At 39.1% G+C, this 18,922-nt stretch overlaps 1 protein-coding gene across 1 annotated transcript in view; it reads left to right on the forward strand.

The window, feature by feature from the left end:
* TFAP2D (transcription factor AP-2 delta) overlaps positions 1-18,922 on the forward strand; it is a 54,220-nt gene that overhangs the window by 28,513 nt on the left and 6,785 nt on the right. The window contains exon 7 of the mRNA XM_008157493.3: positions 4,513-4,626. Within this exon, the coding sequence (XP_008155715.1) occupies positions 4,513-4,626 (114 nt within the window). The remainder of the gene's footprint in view (positions 1-4,512; positions 4,627-18,922) is intronic.

Below are 18,922 nucleotides of genomic sequence, written 5' to 3' on the forward strand. Positions count from 1 at the left end.
TCCCTGTCCTCCTTCCGCAGGAATGGTTTTATAACTGTTCACCACTACCACCACAGCCGCCATTAACATTCCAAACACAAGTCCATTTTCTTGGGAGCTTCCGTCACTCTGTTGAAGTGTCTGGGAGTCAGTGTATTCAAATTGATGCTGAGGTTTTGTTTTCACAGCAATAAATGTTAAAAGAACTCGAGAGAAGAGAAGTACTTGCATATTTGTCAAAGTTATGCTGAGACATCTGCTGTAGAGTAGTAGATTCAACTAGGGAGTTGTATTTTCTTTCCACCTGGGATCTAAATCATGTATATTATTTTAGGTGACATTTTGACCTTTGACTTCATAAAATATTGTGAAAACGTGTATTTTTCTTTGATTCTTCTGCCCATAGCTGAACATTTGCAGACCGTTAAATATCAAGCAAAAATTTAATCCTCTAGTTTCAATGATCTTATTTTACATGAAGTATACAGGCCATAAACGTCTAGAAATTAGAACAGAGCCTTTATAATTTTTTTTCCTTTTTTGGTTATTTATATCCATTTATCTTCTTATTAGGTAGATGTGAAATGAGAATTAAGAATCTGAGACAATCCGGTTGGTATGGCTCTGTGGTTGAGCATCGACCTCTGAACCAGGAGGTAACAGTTTGATTCCCAGTCAGGGCACCTGACATGCAGAAGGCAGGCAGCTGATCAATGATTCTTTCTCATCATTCATGTTTTTATCTCTCTCTCCCTCTCCCTGCCTCTCTGAAATCAATAAAAATATATTTAAAAAAAGAAGAATCAGAGACAATGCAGCTATAGCAAATATACAAAGTACTAGTAGTCATCAAATTAGGTAGATTAAGGATGTGTAGGAATAACACACTTTTTCTGCAACTTACCAATAGATCCAACATGTGTTCTGAGTTGTTTCTACTTCACTGATAGTAAAGCATTGGCTGTTTTTAATTAAAATACTTAGAGTTGAAATTAAGCAGCCTACATAGACATTCTCACAAACCCCTTAATTCCCAATAGTGTGACAATTGTGTCAAAAATATGTACAAAATTCAAAATTCTTTTTATGAGAGATTCAATTGCTGACCTGCATTGGCTTACATATTCATTTTTTATCTCTATGAATAACAGATTCACTTGTATTTTATTATATTACCAAATATATAATTGTATGAAGGCCCATTGATTAAGTGTCATTAGCCTCCTGATTCCTTTTTATTTCTAGTGCTTAGTTGATTAACCAAAATACTTTGGTGTAATTAGATAGTTATTTATGAGGAGAGATAGAAACAATTAGAAAATTTTTAAAATCTAAAAAGTAATAGAAAAAACATGTATTTGATTTAAGGAAACACATTTAAACATCTTCCTTAAATTTAGAACTAAATATGATTAACATTTGATCTACATAAAGGTAAAGCAAAATAGTTAACAAGTTTTAATTGAGCGTTACCATACCATTAATCATCAAGAAATATAGAACTTTCAATTTAGTCATCAGCTAAAAATTGTGTCCTTAAGGACAATGACGTAAGTGACAAAGTTAGAATTTATGATTCACCGAAGATCATCTTTTGTTACATAATTCATAATGTGACATTTTGTTTGAAGAAATAAGAATATTTCTTATTGTAGCTTCATAAATAAAATTTTAAATAAGAATGAAACTCGGCATAAAAATAATAACTTTGTGTCATAATGAGATGATGATGATAATTGCCTACAGGATATCTACAAAATTATCATCTTTTTTTAAGTCTAGAAGCTGTCCTAAGTCAGTGAACTAAGCAGCAGATTCAAATATCTAATGCTGAGAATTCTGAAACTCCTCCTGATATAGCTTAATGTGTGGTGTCATTGAATTGCTTAGCAAAAGTTAAATTTTTCCACATTTTGCCATTTCCTCATTTCTTTATGTACTTAAAAGTTAATCATAATTTGTTGTATTGTTAATATAGTTAGAAAATTAATTTGCTACCTTATAAATTAGTTTACTCAATTATCCAAATAATTCCCTTATCATAACACAAGAACTAAAGCAATGTTTCAATCTTCATTTTAATTTTTAATATATTTAAATCTAATAGAAAAAATTTAAAAACATATCTTTAAACAACTCCAATATGTTTTTATAATAATGGATCATCTTGATGGCCTGCCAGATAGCAATTCATTTTGCTAATCTGAAAAATGGTAGCATCAATCTGTATTTAAAACTTTAGTTAGAAATTTCCTTAAAACAAAGATAATATAGCTAACTATTAAGTAACACAAAGCACAACAGATAATGATGCCCACAGATATCATCATTTGATGCCATTAAACACTTACCTTGAGTGGCTATTTATTAAAAATAGTTTACATACCTGAATGTCAGCCAACTGAGTCTAACTCAGAACAGAAAAAGTGAGAAGTTCAGATCAACTAGTCTCAATGGAAGTACAAACTCGCCGTTGCAAAAACATGCATTTAGATGTTGTAGTTCAGAGACTCAGCGAAATATCCTGTTTTCTTTAGGGCAAATAAAGACTTACCTCTGTTCATTGGTTTTTCCTCTCCCCATGATCCTCTTTACTTTCCCCTGTGTTCAAAATGAACGAGGCAAATTCTGTGAAATGAAGCAATATTTGAATACTGGCTATAAACATGAAGCTCATTGTTTATTAAAAAAATCTTTGTAAGAATTCAGTACATTTCAGGCACCTAACAATAAATAAGGCTCCACTGGTTTTAACTCAGTGATAAATTATGTGTGCTTCAAGATATTTTGTCATTTTTCTCTCTAGCGGGTTTGGCTCAGTGGATAGAGAGTAGGCCTGTGGACCAAAGGGTCCTGGGTTCAATTCCATTGAAGGGCATGTACCTTGGTTGTAGGCTCCTTCCTGACCCAAACCCTGGTTGAGACTCATGCAAGAGGCAACCAATCAATGTGTTTCTCTCACATTGATGTTTCTCTCTGTCTTTCCCTCTCTCTTCCACTCTCACGAAAAATCAATGGAAAAATATTCTTGGGTGAGGATTAACAACAACAACAAAAAATACATTTTGTCATTTTCTAGTAGTTATTTGTTAATGATACAAATGCTTTTGGGCAGGAATTAGTGGCTGGGACCAGGAATAACCATCACTTCAATATATTGGCTCTTTCATACTTGTCTTTGGCTACATGGATAATTATTGTCAGGGCTACATGATTACATTTTATGACTCCCCACTGTTAATCCAGACAAGTAAATCTATTCACGATCATATTATCCCTTGAATGTGGAGTGGCTTCACTTTAGAAGACACATTCTTTTCAGCAACTTCTGGGGAGTCCTTTCCTTCACTTTTTAGCTACTGTGTTGATAGTGTTTTGTTGCCATTATTTTAAAAAATGTTTCGCTTCTTTAGACTATATTGTTTGGAATATGTATCACACAGCCTTTACTTTTATACACCATACATGGTAATGTGGCAATTAAAACTGAAACCAATGATCAGAAATCATAATCATTTAAAGTAAGAAAAACAGCAAGCAAATGCCCTTACATGGAGCATGACAATCATTTTTGTAAGGCTAGTGGATGACATTGTGCATAAATAACCACATCAAATATTAAACTATGAATTTAGTCTATAAGAGTCTGAATTATAATGAAACTAGAGGCCCAGTGCATGATTGAATCATGCACGTGTAGGGTCCCCTACACGCTTTCGTTTTTCGCGATAGAGCTGGGTGCCTGTCCGCTGGTTCACCAGGCCTTTCAGAAGCCTCCGGCCTCTCAATGGCCGCTGAGGGGGGCTGCCGCGGACACCTGGCTACCCTGCCGTTGAGAGGCGCAGCTGGGTGTCCGCGGCAGGCCCCTTCAACGGCCGTGGATCTGGCCGTTGAGAGGCACAGGGGGCGGGAGTCCTGCCCCCTGCGCCTCTCAACAGCAGGGTAGCCCCCCTCAGTGGCAGCGGATCCATGCCTCTCAATGGCCGGATAGGCCACCCCGAGTCCCGCCCCCCAGCCTCCCGCTGCCCAATCGTGGGCGTAGCGGAGTGATGGTAATTTACATGTTACTCTATTATTAGATAGGATATTGGGCAAGGGGGGATTTTCCAAAGTTTACTTGAATCATGGCTCTGGAATAAGCCTATAACTTGATTTAAACTTCTTTACAGATATGATATCCACCTCAACATCATATTTTAATTTAAAAAGTAATGATTGCTCATAATCCTTTCACATAGGTTTTCCCTTGTCCTTAGGTTAACCTATGAAGATTCACGGTAACATTAACCTTGGTTTTATCAATACCCCTGGACTGTTGCTCACTGGAAAAGTCTATGATCATACTATGTTGAAAGCAACACTGCCACTGTGAACCTCATCTGCATGTTGCGGATGGAACTTCGCAGTTTGCTTTATGAAATTGTATCTAGTCCTCTAGCAAAAGAGAAAACAAACCTTTAATAAAATACCATGGGATGAAGTTAAAGCCCCCATTTCAAGAGTTCAACTTCAACTTTGAACCTTTTATTTTAGACAAATTTGTAAAGAATTCCAAGACCTCTTGAGCCAAGATAGATCACCCCTGGGATCTTCCAGACCCACTCCAATTCTAGACCTGGACATCCAGAGGCACTTAACACATTTCAGGTAAGACTGGGTTTCTAATTTGCTCAGACTCTCTTTTTAAATTGTTCAAACTGTCTTTCCTAATTGTTCAAACTGTCTGTACTAGACATTTTGTGTTCCTATCACAATTCCATTTAGAGATATGACATATATGCATATGGTGACTGACTGAAGTTTTTGAAATTCCAAGCATCTAAGATAAAATTGTAAAAATAACTAATGCATGAAGCACTTTAGATAAGAAGATTTAATATATTTGGTGATTATTGTATCAAGAACTTACGGCTTTAAAAGTAGCCACTATTATTTTAAACAATCACACTTTGGATTAGGAGCCTGCAGTCCATTAAACAGTTCTTTCCCTTAATTAAGTAAATTGTTGAATGAACAGATGATATGACAAATTAATGGGATATTACAGACTGATTTTCCAGGAGTATAATTTCTACACAACTAGAAATGCAAATGGTTCTTAAGTTAGTCCACACCAACATATTTAAAGGGCCTAGAATGTATTATTAAAAGCATATTTTGAATTTCATATTTGAGAGGCTTTTGGAGAAGAATAGAATATTTTTCCTGGTTAACTATGCCCTGGATGCAATGTGGAAAAGAATATATAACTATTTAGGTGCCTTCCAATTTAAAATTTTAGGATTCTGTGTCTACATGAGAGTTCTCATCAATATAAAAATATTTATTCTCTTTTAATTAGTATCATTTAGCTTAAATACAATGCTAAGGAAAGAGTAATATACATTAAATTTTTAAAAGTTTTAAATACCTCTCAATGATTATAATGCTGTTGAGGAGAATAACCTGTTATAATAAAAAATGGGTACTTAAATAAGTTAGAATTTTATCTGCAGCATCAGAAACACTTAAATAGAATATTTTTTTCATAATATCACAAGGCTCCCCAAGATATAATAGACACATCTCTGAAGACTAAATTTAGGATTTATCTTCCAAAAATGCAGAAAATATAAGTCATAGTTCACAGGACTTTTCTCCTATGACTCAGCTGGATTAGTGAAGATGGGTGTTCTAAAACTGGAAGAAAATACAATGCCTAGACATGTAGAACAAAATACTTTGGAGTCAATAGATCCATCTTCAAATGTAGACCCTTACACATTGGAGCTGGGTCGTTTGGGGTAACTTTTACACTCTTTCCAAGCCTCTCTTTCTCTAGCTGCAAGTGAATTAAGAACCCCTCCATTGTATCGTGGTAGTGAGCTAAAATGAGAAAAATGAATATAAAGTAAGCATTCCTATAAATAATGTATTGTTTACTCTACCACTGACCCAAGTTTAAAAGGTACAGATTGCTCCACTATTGTATCTGTACAGATATTTTCCATATTTTTATTTGTGCACATACTAAAAATATCTATAGTTTTTACAGAAGTTTAAGTCAAAACTTAATACTTTTCATACTAATTCAATTATGGATTTAAGGATGTTTAAGGTACAAATTTACTCTAAGGAGGAACTTACTGTTCAAATACAGAGAACTGGATCTCTATGTCATGTCTACTAGGTTATTTCCCACTATAGATGCTGCAGCCTTCATCAGACAGTGAGCTCAAAATAAAATAGAGCATCAATGTGTAAATCTAATATCAGCTACAGTGTGAAATAAATAGCCAAGTCATTTGGTTTGCTCAGTATAGGCACAAACTGCTAATGTGTTGATACTTTAGTCATTTGACAACTTAATGCCACAGAACTCTTTAGAGAAAACTTTTGCTTCTAACTTAAGCTAAATGTTACCCAAATGGGTTTTAAATACTCTTATTTACACCCCCATGCAGAATATGGTAACAAGCTAGTCTGGTATCTCCCAGAGAAGAGCAAAAGATATGGTAAATTGCTTCCCCAATTCTCAGTTTTTTTTAAAAAAAGGGAAAGAGAGATTAAATTTGAGGTGTAAAACTCAAGATCATCTGTGGCTGCAGATTCTCAATCACAGCCATTTGAAACGCATAACCATACCTTAAAACGTTTAACACTAAATAATGTATCTACTTATAAAAGTGTGACCTATAAAATTTTGGTGTTACTTGTATGTTGAGAATTTTGTTACCAGAAAGTTATGAATTCCACTTAGTATACTCTTTTTAATGTTTGCTGGATATTTAATTTATTTTTCTTTAATTATACTCCAGATTAATTATGTAGATGAAATCTTTTGATTTTATAATGGGAAACAGTATGATGCTAGAAGTCTCTTAAAGCAAAGTTCACTTTATAGCAAATTTCCTAAATTATATCTTTTTAAAATTGTGGTGAAAAACACATGACATAAAATTTACCATCTTAACCATTTCTAAGTGAGCAGTTAAGTAGTGTTAAATATATTCACATTGTTCTGCAACCAATCTTCAGGACTTTTTCATCTTACCAATGAAACCATGACTATTAAATACCAATTCCCCATTTCCTGCTTCCCCCAGCCCCTGGCAATGACCATTTTACTTTCTGTCCCTATGAATTTGGCCACTTTAGATGCCTCATACAAATAGAATCAGGCAGTATTTGTTTTTCTGTCACTGGCTTATTTCACCTAGCATGATGTCCTCAAGGTTTGTCTATGTTGTAACATGTGTTAAATTTTCTTCCAAGACGGAATAACATTCCATTGTTTGTATATGTGACATTTCACTTCTAACTTGAACTAAATGTTACCTAAATATTCTTATTTACACCCCCATGCATCCATCAATGGGCACTTGGGTTGCTTCCACCTCTTGGCTATTGTGAATACTGCTGCTGTGAACATGGGTGTGCAAATGTTTCTACAAGGTTCTGCTTTCAATTCTTTTGTATCTATACCCAGAAGTAGAGCCACTATGTCATATTATAACTCTCTTTGAGAAACTGCCTTACTGTTTTCCATAGTGGCTACACTGTTTTATATTCCCACCAACAGTGCCCAGAATTTTATTTCATTTCTCCACATCCTGGCCATCACTTGCTATTTACTTTTTTTTTTTTTTGGTAGTATTTATCCTAATAAGTGGGAGGGGATATTTTATTATGGTTTTGATTTGCATTTCCCTTATGATTAGAGATTTTTTCATATGCTTGTTGGCCATTCTGTGTCTTCTTTGGAGAAATGTCTATTCATGTCCTTTGCCTGCTTTTTAATCTGCCAATTTGTTTTTTGGTTGTTGATTTTTATGAGTTCTTTATATATTCTGAACACTAACCCCATATTAGACATATGATTTGTAAATATTTCCTATTGGGTAGGTTGCCTTTTTATTCTGTTGATTGTGTCCTTTTTATATAGATGTACAGATGTTTTTGATGTAGTTAATTTTGCCTATTTTTACTTTTATTGCCTGTTCTTTCTGTGTCACAGCCAGGAAATCATTGCTAAATCCAATGTCACAAAGCTTTTGGCCTACTATGTTTTCCTGTAAGAGTGTTATAGTTTTAGGTCTTGTGTTTAGGTCTTTGCTCCATTTTGAGTTAATTTTTGCATATGGTATAAGATAAGTGTCTGACTTCATTCTTTTCCATGTCTTAAATTACACTAGGTCTCACTTAAAGTCCTCCATAGGTTCTGCAACTTTAAGCAAAATGATGGATAATGAAACCAATTTTACTCTAGGCTAATTGATACAAACAAGAGTTAAGTTCCTATGGCATCTCATCAACATTATATTGAAACTATGTTATTGCAGGACCTGCTGTATATCCTTTTAACAAAAGACTTAAACATAGTTTAAACATTTCCAGTTAAAACCCAGATTGAATTCTCCTAATGTAGACTGGATTTAAGTGGGTGTATTTGTTTTTACTGTGCATTTATTAAAAGTAGCCTGGATAGATTATCTTTTTTTTAAAATATATATTTTATTGATTTTTTACAGAGGGGAAGGTAGAGGGAGAGAGAGTCAGAAACATTGATGAGAGAGAAACATCAATCAGCTGCCTCTTGCACACCCCTACTGGGGATGTGCCCGCAACCAAGGTACATGCCCTTGACCGGAATCGAACCTGGGACCCTTGAGTCTGCAGGCCGACGCTCTATCCACTGAGCCAAACTGGCTAGGGCTGGATAGATGATCTTAATAGGACTGTAAAAGTCTGCGTGTTGTCTGACCTTGAAAGAGACTCCACACGTTACAAGTGCAGCCCTTAAACCTGGCTTCACAGCGGACTCTCTCTTGGAGCTTTTTAAAACTCTTAAGAACTGGAGTACCCCTTTAAAGGTCTGATTCAACAAGTCTAGGATTGCACTCAGGCATCTGTTATTTGCAGATCTGAAGTTGATTCTGATAGTTAGGCAGCATTAAGAACCACGGTCCTAGGATATTTCTGGACTATTAGAAAAACAATTCTTATTCATGTTTAAAGTGACGCTGAGAGTTCTGTCCTATACTAACATATTAAAGAGATTCTACATTTATTATTCTGCTAATAATCTGGGTAGCAATGTTAGCACAGAGTATATTTCTTTCATAATTTCCTACTGACGGTGGTAACTTTAATTTTGATGGAAGCATAAACTCAAGAGGAAAATGCATTAGACAGGAAGCAGAGCCCATCTAACGTTGAAAACAGTCCATTGGCAGAGTCTTATTTTCCGGTTTTTGCTGAGCGCTGGCTGGGAAAAAAGAAGAGAGCATGATTGAATGGGCATAGAGAATAGCTAGTAACATCACCTTGTACTACTATTTTATTTAGTCAAAATCTCCTTCCCAGTGAAGACCACTTGAATTACACCTGATAGGGTGCTTGATTTGGTTCCTTAGGAACTGTGGCTTACTTTCAGCAGGTTGAATATTTCCCAGGAAAGCGAGGATGTGATCAGAGCCCTGTAAAGCACGGGTAACTACCTCCCATTTTCTGTGGTAATTGACATATCAGGGTGCTCTGGAACCCCGTGCGTGCAGGGACCCTCCTCGCTTTTCACGACTGTTTCCATCAAAATAACAGGAGGCATATTTATTCATTATTTATAATTTACTGAGTATGAAAAAAAAAAGTGTCTTGCTCTAGAGAACACAGCAGACACCATAGCTCCTACTGGAAGTGGGAAGAAAATGAAATGAAATCTGTAGGAGACCCTGTAGACAATTCCCAGGAATGGCAATTGCTGTGAGATCAGGTGACATCGGGTTCCACGGACAGAACAGGTTCTGCTAAGATAGAAACCCAGAGCCCTAATTTTTCAAAATGTTAGGAATTCTCCTCTGAGATCTCAGGAGATGTTAACAACTTTTCCCTTCTTTTGCCTCTTACATTCTCATAATCGCATTGAATCTGTAATCAAGCGTCTGGCAACATTAATAGGGATGGAGGTTAAACTATCTTTAACACTCAGTTTAGAAAGAACAGTCTATCAGAAAAAGGAAATTTTCTTTCTCAGCACTCAGTTAGCAGCCTGAAATGTTATTGTTTCTAATATTTTACTGTGCTAATGGCAGGCAGTACAAGATAACTAAAGGACTGTCCCATTGTTTAGGGACTTTTAATGTGGAAGACAACTATAGTCAAAGACTTATATGAGAGGGATTTTATAATAGAGAATTAAGCAGCATGCAGGCTATCATTTTTCCATCCACAGTACTTAGCACATAGTATGTGCCCAGAAAATATACATTAATAAATGAAGATAATGATGCTATGTTAGGTCTTAAATGAATCCTCCATTGATTCATTCCCCGGGGCCATGGGCTGAAGAAGTGGAATGATCAACATGCTTAAGTCTCCTATTTGAGTCAGAAAGTGTGCTGACATCACACCTTAGAATTAGATGCTCCTACTACTCCCATAATGCTTTGAAAGTAAGAAATGTACAGCATTCCCAGATACCTGTGTGCCTGCTGGTGATTAAATTTTTCCATTGATTCTCACTGTTGAAAGCTCCCTTATATTCCCCACTCTTCTTCAATATTTGGATCTTCTGTTCAGCATCCCTGTCAAGTTGTCACCCGTTCCAGGCTTGAAAACTTGCAATGATAGACTGCTCTTTGCTCGAGTAAGCATCCTCCTATCTCTGACAGCTCTATTAGAAATGCCTTTTTTTCCCCAATCAGGCAACATCTGTCTCCCTAAAGTCCTACAGAGTCAGTTACCCTCCCAGTCTCTAAAGACAGCTCTCATGCCTCTCTGAGTTTTTTGTTCCTGGGCTATTCATCCCCATTTTCGTTAGTGTTCCACATATGTCATGCATCCCAGTCAACTCAACTAGCATCTTCTGAGTGCTATGTGCTTGGCAACATGCTGAAGAGAGGATGTTTCTCTTTACTTAAGCGTGAGCATGTTTGGTCTTCTCCGAGGAGCCTACAATGTGTATAGTCCCCCTCCCTTGGGATGGGAAAGTGGCAGGGAAGGTAATCTGCCGTGGGTGAATTTCTTAATCTTGCACAAGTATTTTTAGTGCCAGAAGAGAAATGAAGAAATTTAAATTAAGTCTCTAATCCCAAAAGAAAGCATCATGAAATAAATTATACAACTAAGCTTAGCATTTAAGAAATAAAAATAGTAAGCTTGCCTTTACTGTTCTAGGATGTTCTGCCTAGTCCAAGGGGACATCTAAGCCCATTTTATTTAAGAATATTGGAAATAGCCCTGCCTGGTTTGGCTCAGTGGATAGAGCGTCGGCCTGCGGACTGAAGGGTCCCAGGTTCGTTTCTGGTCAAGGGCATGTACCTTGGTTGCGGGCACATCCCCAGTAGGGGGTGTGTAGGAGGCAGCTGATCGATGTTTCTCTCTCATCGATGTTTCTAACTCTCTATCCCTCTCCCTTCCTCTCTGCAAAAATCAATAAAATATATATATATTTTTAAAAAGAATATTGGAAATAGTGAGCCTGAATTGTGAAGGAAAAAAAAATCCTGTTTCCCAAACTTAAGCTCCTTTATATAAGGTTGAAATTAAACTTTAAAACGTAAACTCCGAAAGTGAGTGCCCTTCCCAGGTGCAAAAAAATATATACTCATCGGGTCTTATTCACCAGTTAAGTGGGCAAGGGTAATCTGTATTTATACAAAAGAAAAAAAGACTCCCTTGAGGTAAACCTTGCACTAACAGCAATGTCGACTAGACTAAAACAGTTTTCACTTCATCAGCAGACAAATGGAATCACGATGTACTTCTCACATGAATCAACATTAAATCATTTACATTAATTTACTACTAAATGGGAAATTAAAGAATTCAATCAGTTGCCAATATTTATTGTACTTCACACGTTGTGTGGCATTTGTTTTAAATGCTACAAAAGATACCTATGTAAAAGCGGGTCATTTGATGACATTCTCATGGATTTTTAGGTTCAGCAGGTAGGAGGTTAGTAATTAAAATAATAGAAACCAGAGGCAATTGTTTCTAATAATAAGTGGCAAAAATGGCCCACAATAGTTATGTGTGAATAATTGATTTGTGGGAATGCATACATTGGGGAAGAAATTTGGTGAATTTTTATTTAAATAATTTCTGGTTTTTTGAGCTATGGACTGGGGAGCAGACATAGGGAGACAGCACGGGATCATGGGAGACACTCAGGGGGATGTCTGGGGGCCTAGCTCAGTCTTGTCTTGATTACCAGCTAGGCGTGTGGATTGAAGGCAGGCACTTCACCAGTCCAGCCTCTGGGTGTTTCTCTGTAAATCGATGCAGTTAAGCTGGATGATCTCTAAAGCTCCTTCTAGACCAATGGTGTTTTACTCCATTGCTGGTTTACTGCTCTATTTTAAATCATTGTTTATGCTATATTTCCATATGATCGCATTTCTTCTCTTTATGCTTTAGCCACTCGTTTATTTTTAAGTCAACAATTGAATAGGGTTTAGCTAAAAAAGCACAACAGTCCTAAGATTAGTGTCTTCATTCCTTTATACTATAGAAAATATCAATGGTCTAATAGGGAGAAATATAAGGAAATGGTTATGGTTCACTTATCCACAAAAGCTCTATTACCATATGTAAAAAAATAAATAAAAAATAGGATAAAGGTAAAAAATAAAAAAGTCTTTATCTTCAAAAAGTTGACTTGTCTGTGATTGACTTTGGTCTCTCCTAATGGGTATGCAATGATTGTACCCTTAGTCTTCTTTTCTATTGAGCTGGACTGAAATAAAATGGAATCCCAAGGACCCATCCATTCTCCTTTGGGACCTCAGAATAAGTGGCTGAGAAGAGCAGGAGGAATGTGGCCTTAGCTGGGGACGGGGTGAGGAGGCAGCATTTCTCCCAATCTGACAGAGATTCAGGGCAGTCATAAACACATTTCTCCAAAGTGAGTTTCATAGAGCATTAGTCCCATGAGATGCGCCTTGAAATTGTCTCATGATCAAGTGTTTCTCGGATCAAGAAACCCTGACTGACTACTATACCTCTCTTGAAGTGTGCCAGTGCACATTAGCATGTCAAAGGCTCCCAGAACCTTTTGAATGGAACCATTTTTGAATGAAAGGAAAACTTAGTCCCCTGTTTTCAAAACTTGATCACAGAAACTATGTGTGTGTGTGTGTGTGTGTGTGTGTGTGTGTGTGTGTGTGTGTTTTCTCAAAATACTTACTGACTTTCCATAGAACTCAGGTTCTGCCTAAGTTCTTGGGGGAAATGCTGAAGAAATTCATCATCTTCATTTTCCCAGAAAGGATAGCAGTCATGGTAGTTAGGTATTATTTCTTGGCCCTAAGAATACACATCCAACTTCCTAGCTGCATTTAAACTGTTTTAAAAATACTAATGTTTTGGACCCCTCTCAAACCAATAAAATCAGGATCTTTGGGGTGGGACCAACGCATTGGTATTTAAAAAAAAAAAAAAAAAGCTCCCTGGGTGATTCTCATATGTTTAGGTTTGAGAACCACACCAGCTGAAGGAACCACAGACCATTGTGAGTGCTGTGAAGGCCTTGCTAATGAGTACATTTCAATGATGTCTAGCCACCAAAGCAAAATGTACCAGAAATATGCACCTTGATTAAACTCAATTTTAAATCACTTGGGGCCATGGAATAATATAATCTATGTAGAAAATAAATACAATCAGACAGTTTCCATTTCCTCTATTTCTTCAACCTGTTAGGCTAGATGCCATCAAATTCTGGAAGAATAGGACACAGCTACTTTCCTCAAGGTGAAGTCTCTCTCCCTGGCCTATATTCAAGGTTGTGCTGCTTCAGAGAGATGAAGGGCCTTACCCTCACAGCTCTGAACAGAAGGAGGGTTTTTCAGAGAAGGCCCACAATCCTTTGCTGACGTTTTCCGGGGTCTGTTTCCCAGCCCCCTGCCCTCACAGCTGTTCTCATGAGTGCAAGAAGGCACTTTTCTGGCCGCCACCAAAAACTAGACTGGGAGTACAGGCTGAGCCTGGGGCTGTATTTGCAACTCACCCTGCAGTAGCTGAATAATCCAGGAAGGAAGGAAAAGGAGATTTGTCTTCCCTTTAAATCTTGCTACCTGCATGCTTCCCAGAGGCTAAAAAATAGAACTGAAGTTGATGACAGTGGCATCCGCATGCAATTCAGAAAAGCAAAAATACACATTAGCAAACATCCATTGGAATAATGCAACATAACAAAATAGTAGGAATAATAGCCCAAACTATTTCAACCTTTACAAATACCAAAAGAAATGGAGGAAGAGAAGTCGGCTTGTCAAACATTGTCCAAGTAGAAAATTGAAATTTGACAAAATGAAATGAGAAAATGGCAGTTGGCTATTTTCTCTCGACTTTCAGTCTTCTAGTTTGTAGCATAATAGTATCTATTACTTCCAGCTTTTGGTATATCAAAAGAAAGCTAGAAAAATCCATCCATGGTTGGCAGACACAACTGAGTGACCCAGTCTTCAGTGGCAAATACTAATGAGGCTTTTGTTTTCTTTTCAGTACATATTAACCTTTTGCACTCGGATGTCGAGTGTGACTCGACACGGTTAGCATTAGAATAAAGGAATAGAGAAAAAAAGCAAGCGAGTGCAAAGGGTTAAATCAGTGTTTGCTTAGTAGGTGGAAAGAATGTGCTGGAATCCAGGCCCATCTCTTGCCAACAGAGGAAGAATCCAGGGGAAGATTCCACAAGAGTTTGCTTTAGGCTACGTTTTAGAAAATTGCTTTAGTGATTTAATTTAAATTAGTTTAGACAGATCAATTAAAGTAATGATAAAGCACTTCTGAAGGACAATTCGAGCAATATGGAAACAGTTTTGTCTGGAATACAACAAAGCTAGTGAAATGTAAACCATATTTACTCAGATTAAGGAAAGTAAAACAGCTCTTGTCCCTCTGGTAGATTGTCCATTCACAATCTTATATTAACTTGCATTTCAAATTAACACTGAAGTTTTGGAGATTTTAAAGATAAACACATAAGGCCTTGGCCCCAAGAAAAAAATGCCCTTAATCAAGGGTCACAACGTGTGAAGAGAAGTTTTTGAAATTTCTATTCTATGGAAGTTTCTTGATAGTCATCATCATTAATGTCAAGTACAGTCATGTGGCACCTTAATTATGGGGGTAATTTCTTTTGCTTGTTTGTTTCTTTGTTAATCCTCACCTGAGAATATTTTTTCCTTTGATTTTTAGAGAGAGTGAAAGGGATGGAGGGAAGAAGAGAGAGAGAGAGAGAGAGAGAGAGAGAGAGAGTCAGAGCAAAGGAGAAGGAGAGGGAGAGGGAGAAAGAGGGAGAGAGAAACATTGATGTTTCTCTGAGAAATACATCCTTAGGCTATTTCCTTTCTGTGCAAACATTATAGAGTACTAGAGGCCCAGTGCACGAAATTTGTGCATGGCGGGTGTGGGGGTCCCCTCAGCCCAGGCTGCACCCCCTCCAATCTGGGATCCCTCGGGGGATGTCCAACTCCCGGTTTAGGCCTGATCCCAGGCCTAAACTGGCAGTTGGACATCCCTCTCACAATCTTGGACCGCTGGCTCCTAATCACTCACCTGACTGCCTGTCTGATTGCCCCTAACTGTTCCCCCCCATGCCGGCCTAATCGCCCCTCACTGCCTCTGTGTGCCAGCCTGATCGCCCTTAACTGCCCCCCGCTCCTGCCCGCCGCGCTGGTCACCCCACACAGCCTGCTATTCAATCGTTTAGTCGCCCCTCACTAAACCCCCTGCCAGCCTGGTCACCCCACGCAGTCTGCTGTTCAGTCGTTTGGTCGTCCATCCCTAACCCCCTGCTGGCCTGGTCGCCCCATGCAGCCTGCTATTCAGTCATTTGGTCGTCCCCCACTAAACCCCTTGCAGGCCTGGTCATAGGCAGCCATCTTGTGAGGTCATGAGGGTTAATTTGCATGTTACCTCTTTATTATATAGGACTAGTGGCCCGGTGCATGAAATTCGTGCACGGAGGGGAGGTTCCCTCAGCCCAGCCTGCACCCTCTCCAATCGGGGACCCCTTGGGGAGGTGCCAGCAGTTGGACATCCCTCTCCCAATCTGGGACTGCTGGCTCTTAACTGCTCACCTGCCTGCCTGCCTGACTGTCCCTAACTGCCTCTGCCTGCCTGCCTGATTGCCCCTAACCCCTCTGCCTGTCTGTCTGCCTGCCTGATTGCCCCTAACCCCTCTGCCTGTCTGCCTGCCTGATTGCCCTTAACTGCCCTCCCCTGCCGGCCTGATCTCATCCCCAACTGCCCTCCCCTGCTGGCCTGATCTTGCTCCCAACTGCCCACCCCTGCCAGCCTGGTTGCCCCCAACTGCCCTCCCCTGCTGGCCTGATCTCACCCTCAACTGCTCTCCCCTGTGGGCTGATCATTCCTAACTGCCTCTGCCTGCCTGATCACCCCCAACTGCCCTCCCCTGCAGGTCTGATCTTGCCCCCAACTGCCCTCCCCTGCAGGCCTTATCTTGCCCCCAGCTGCCCTCCCCTGCTGGCCAATTTGGTTCTGATTGGTCAGTTTCTATGCCAGTGAGCGTCAAAAGCTCTGCCTCCTAGGCAGCCATTGGTTCCTCACAGTTCACCCAGATTTGGTTCTGATTGGTCGGTTTCTATGCCAGTCAGCATCTCTGGGCCTATCTCCAGGCCTGATCAGAGAGGTGGGCTGATCAGTAGCCCCCGTGGAGGCCTGGAGAGAAACAGAGGCACAGCTGCTGGAGAAGCCCAGAGAGAAAGAGAGAGGCAACAGCTGATCAACGGCTGCCACAGAGGCTGCGGATCAGACTTCGCCCCTCTCTTCAGGCCTCTCTCCAGGCCTGACCCGTAGCCCCCTGGGCAGTCAGTGCTGGGTTGCCATGGGAACACTGCAGGACTGACTTCCGGTGTTCGGTGGAGCCTTCGGTCTGTCGTTATGGACCCTGGGTTTTTATATATTAGGATACTTACACAGCCTAGATGGTGTAGCACCATCGTATATGCCATCAGTCACTGACTAAAACATTGGTATGTGGCACATGACTGTAGTTTATATGTATAAACACTGTTTGTAACTCATCTGATTAGCAAAACTGCAGAAGGTAAAAGAAAAATGATTGTAATTTATTTCCTTTCAATTAGAAATCTCTTTCATCCTCTATTACCTTTTTTATTTCTGACTCACAATTACTTCATTTAAAAAATATTTTTTCATTGACTTCAGAGAAGAAGGGAGAAGGAATAGAAATACCAATGATGAGAATCATTGATCAACTGCTTCCTGCACACCTCCTACTGGGGATTGAGCCAGCAACCCGGCATATACCCTGACTGGGAATCAAACCATGACCTCCTGGTTCATAGATAGACTGGTTCATGGCTCAAGCACTAAGCCACACCAGTTGAGCTCAATTTCTTTGTAATGCCACCGTTAGAGAATAAAGTTAAAACTTTTGCTATATATTTTCCTTTAAAAAGTTAAAGTATGCATCAGAACTTATTCAGGTCAAGTCATTGGTCAAGAAGAGATTAGGAAGTCACCTTATAAGAAGGCAAAAGCTGTAAGTCCACAGGTGTGCACATGTGTGTGTGCACACGCACGCACACACACACACACACACTCACTCACACACACACACACACACACACACACACACACACACACACACACAATTTCTCCAGAAAAGGTTGCTGTACCTAGTGGTGTCCCTTCAATTGCTGAAATGTGAATATGCCCTAACACTTAGGGGAAAAGTCAAAAAGTAGAGTTTCACCACTGGATCTGTTATCAGTGGGGAGTCCTCCATGCCCCCACCTGTTGCTGGTGGAAGTGGGCTTCCTGGGGTGCTGTTGGAATAATGTCTGGAGGTCCCCACAGGAGGATAAGGCATTGTGGAAAGTTTTATTTCTGTGGAATTAAACCCCTGAGTTTCCAAGGTCCCATCTACCTCCATTCCACCAAGGAAAAAGTCCCATTTTGTCTCCAGCAGAGCTAGGATTGAAGCCACTCCCCTGAGCCTCTGTTCTGTATTTGCACAGTTTAATCCAGGATCTGGCTAGCTTACCTTGTGTTCCCAACTGCTGTCCATTGCATGTGGGGTCCACATGGCTATGGGCCATGTGGCTTCTAGGGCCACATGTCTATTGTGGAGGGCAAGTGCAAGGAAGTAGGAGGGAAGCAAAAGGAATAAGAGAGAGAGAATTCCTTTGTTTTGGGATTATGTATTGCCAAATTTTCACAGGCTTGCAGTGGCTCCACGCCTCTGGCCAATTATCTTCTTTTCCAGGTTAGACTGGCATACAAGTACCTTCCCTATGTCACGCAGACTTTATTGTGCATGCATCTATCTTCCCCTTTGTTGGACCTTTTCCCCCAGTGACCTGTAAAGTTGCAGCTTTCTGGTGAAGCTGCCCAGATGACCATGCTTATAGTGTCTGGCCTCCCCTTTGCCTTCTTCCTATTATTAATATTAACAACTAGCTAATTACAGTGGTAACAGATCCAGCAAACAGTTACTCCCTTCCTGCACTCAGCCAATTTAAAGAGATGGTTTATGTTGCAGAAAGATGCTCTAGAGAATGTTAATTGGGAGGTCTAGCAAAATAGGAGTTTTTTAAACCATGAATAAAATTAAGAAGATGACTGTTAAATATAAGTTACATTTTCTCTAACATCAGGTGCTATAAACTGTCAGTCTAGATTTTCTCAGCAGGTGATTATATTGCTCCCAGTCAGTTGTCAGAACCTTCCTGCTCCTCAGTGTGAAATTAGTAATAGGAAAATGAAATCAATGGGCTGGAATCTAGTTAGAGACAGAAAGAATAGTTCAAGATAAATATAGCTACTAAGCCTGACAAGCTATGATTCAAACCTCAAATTTTGACCCTTGCTTTTTTTAGTTTAGACTTACTGATTTGGTAAGACATTTTCCTAACAATTACTCTTGAGTCAGATCTCTCAGTGTACTGCAAGTGGATATGTTTTCCTT

Source organism: Eptesicus fuscus, chromosome 10, assembly GCF_027574615.1.
Source record: "Eptesicus fuscus isolate TK198812 chromosome 10, DD_ASM_mEF_20220401, whole genome shotgun sequence".
Classification (NCBI taxonomy): Eukaryota; Metazoa; Chordata; class Mammalia; order Chiroptera; family Vespertilionidae; genus Eptesicus; species Eptesicus fuscus.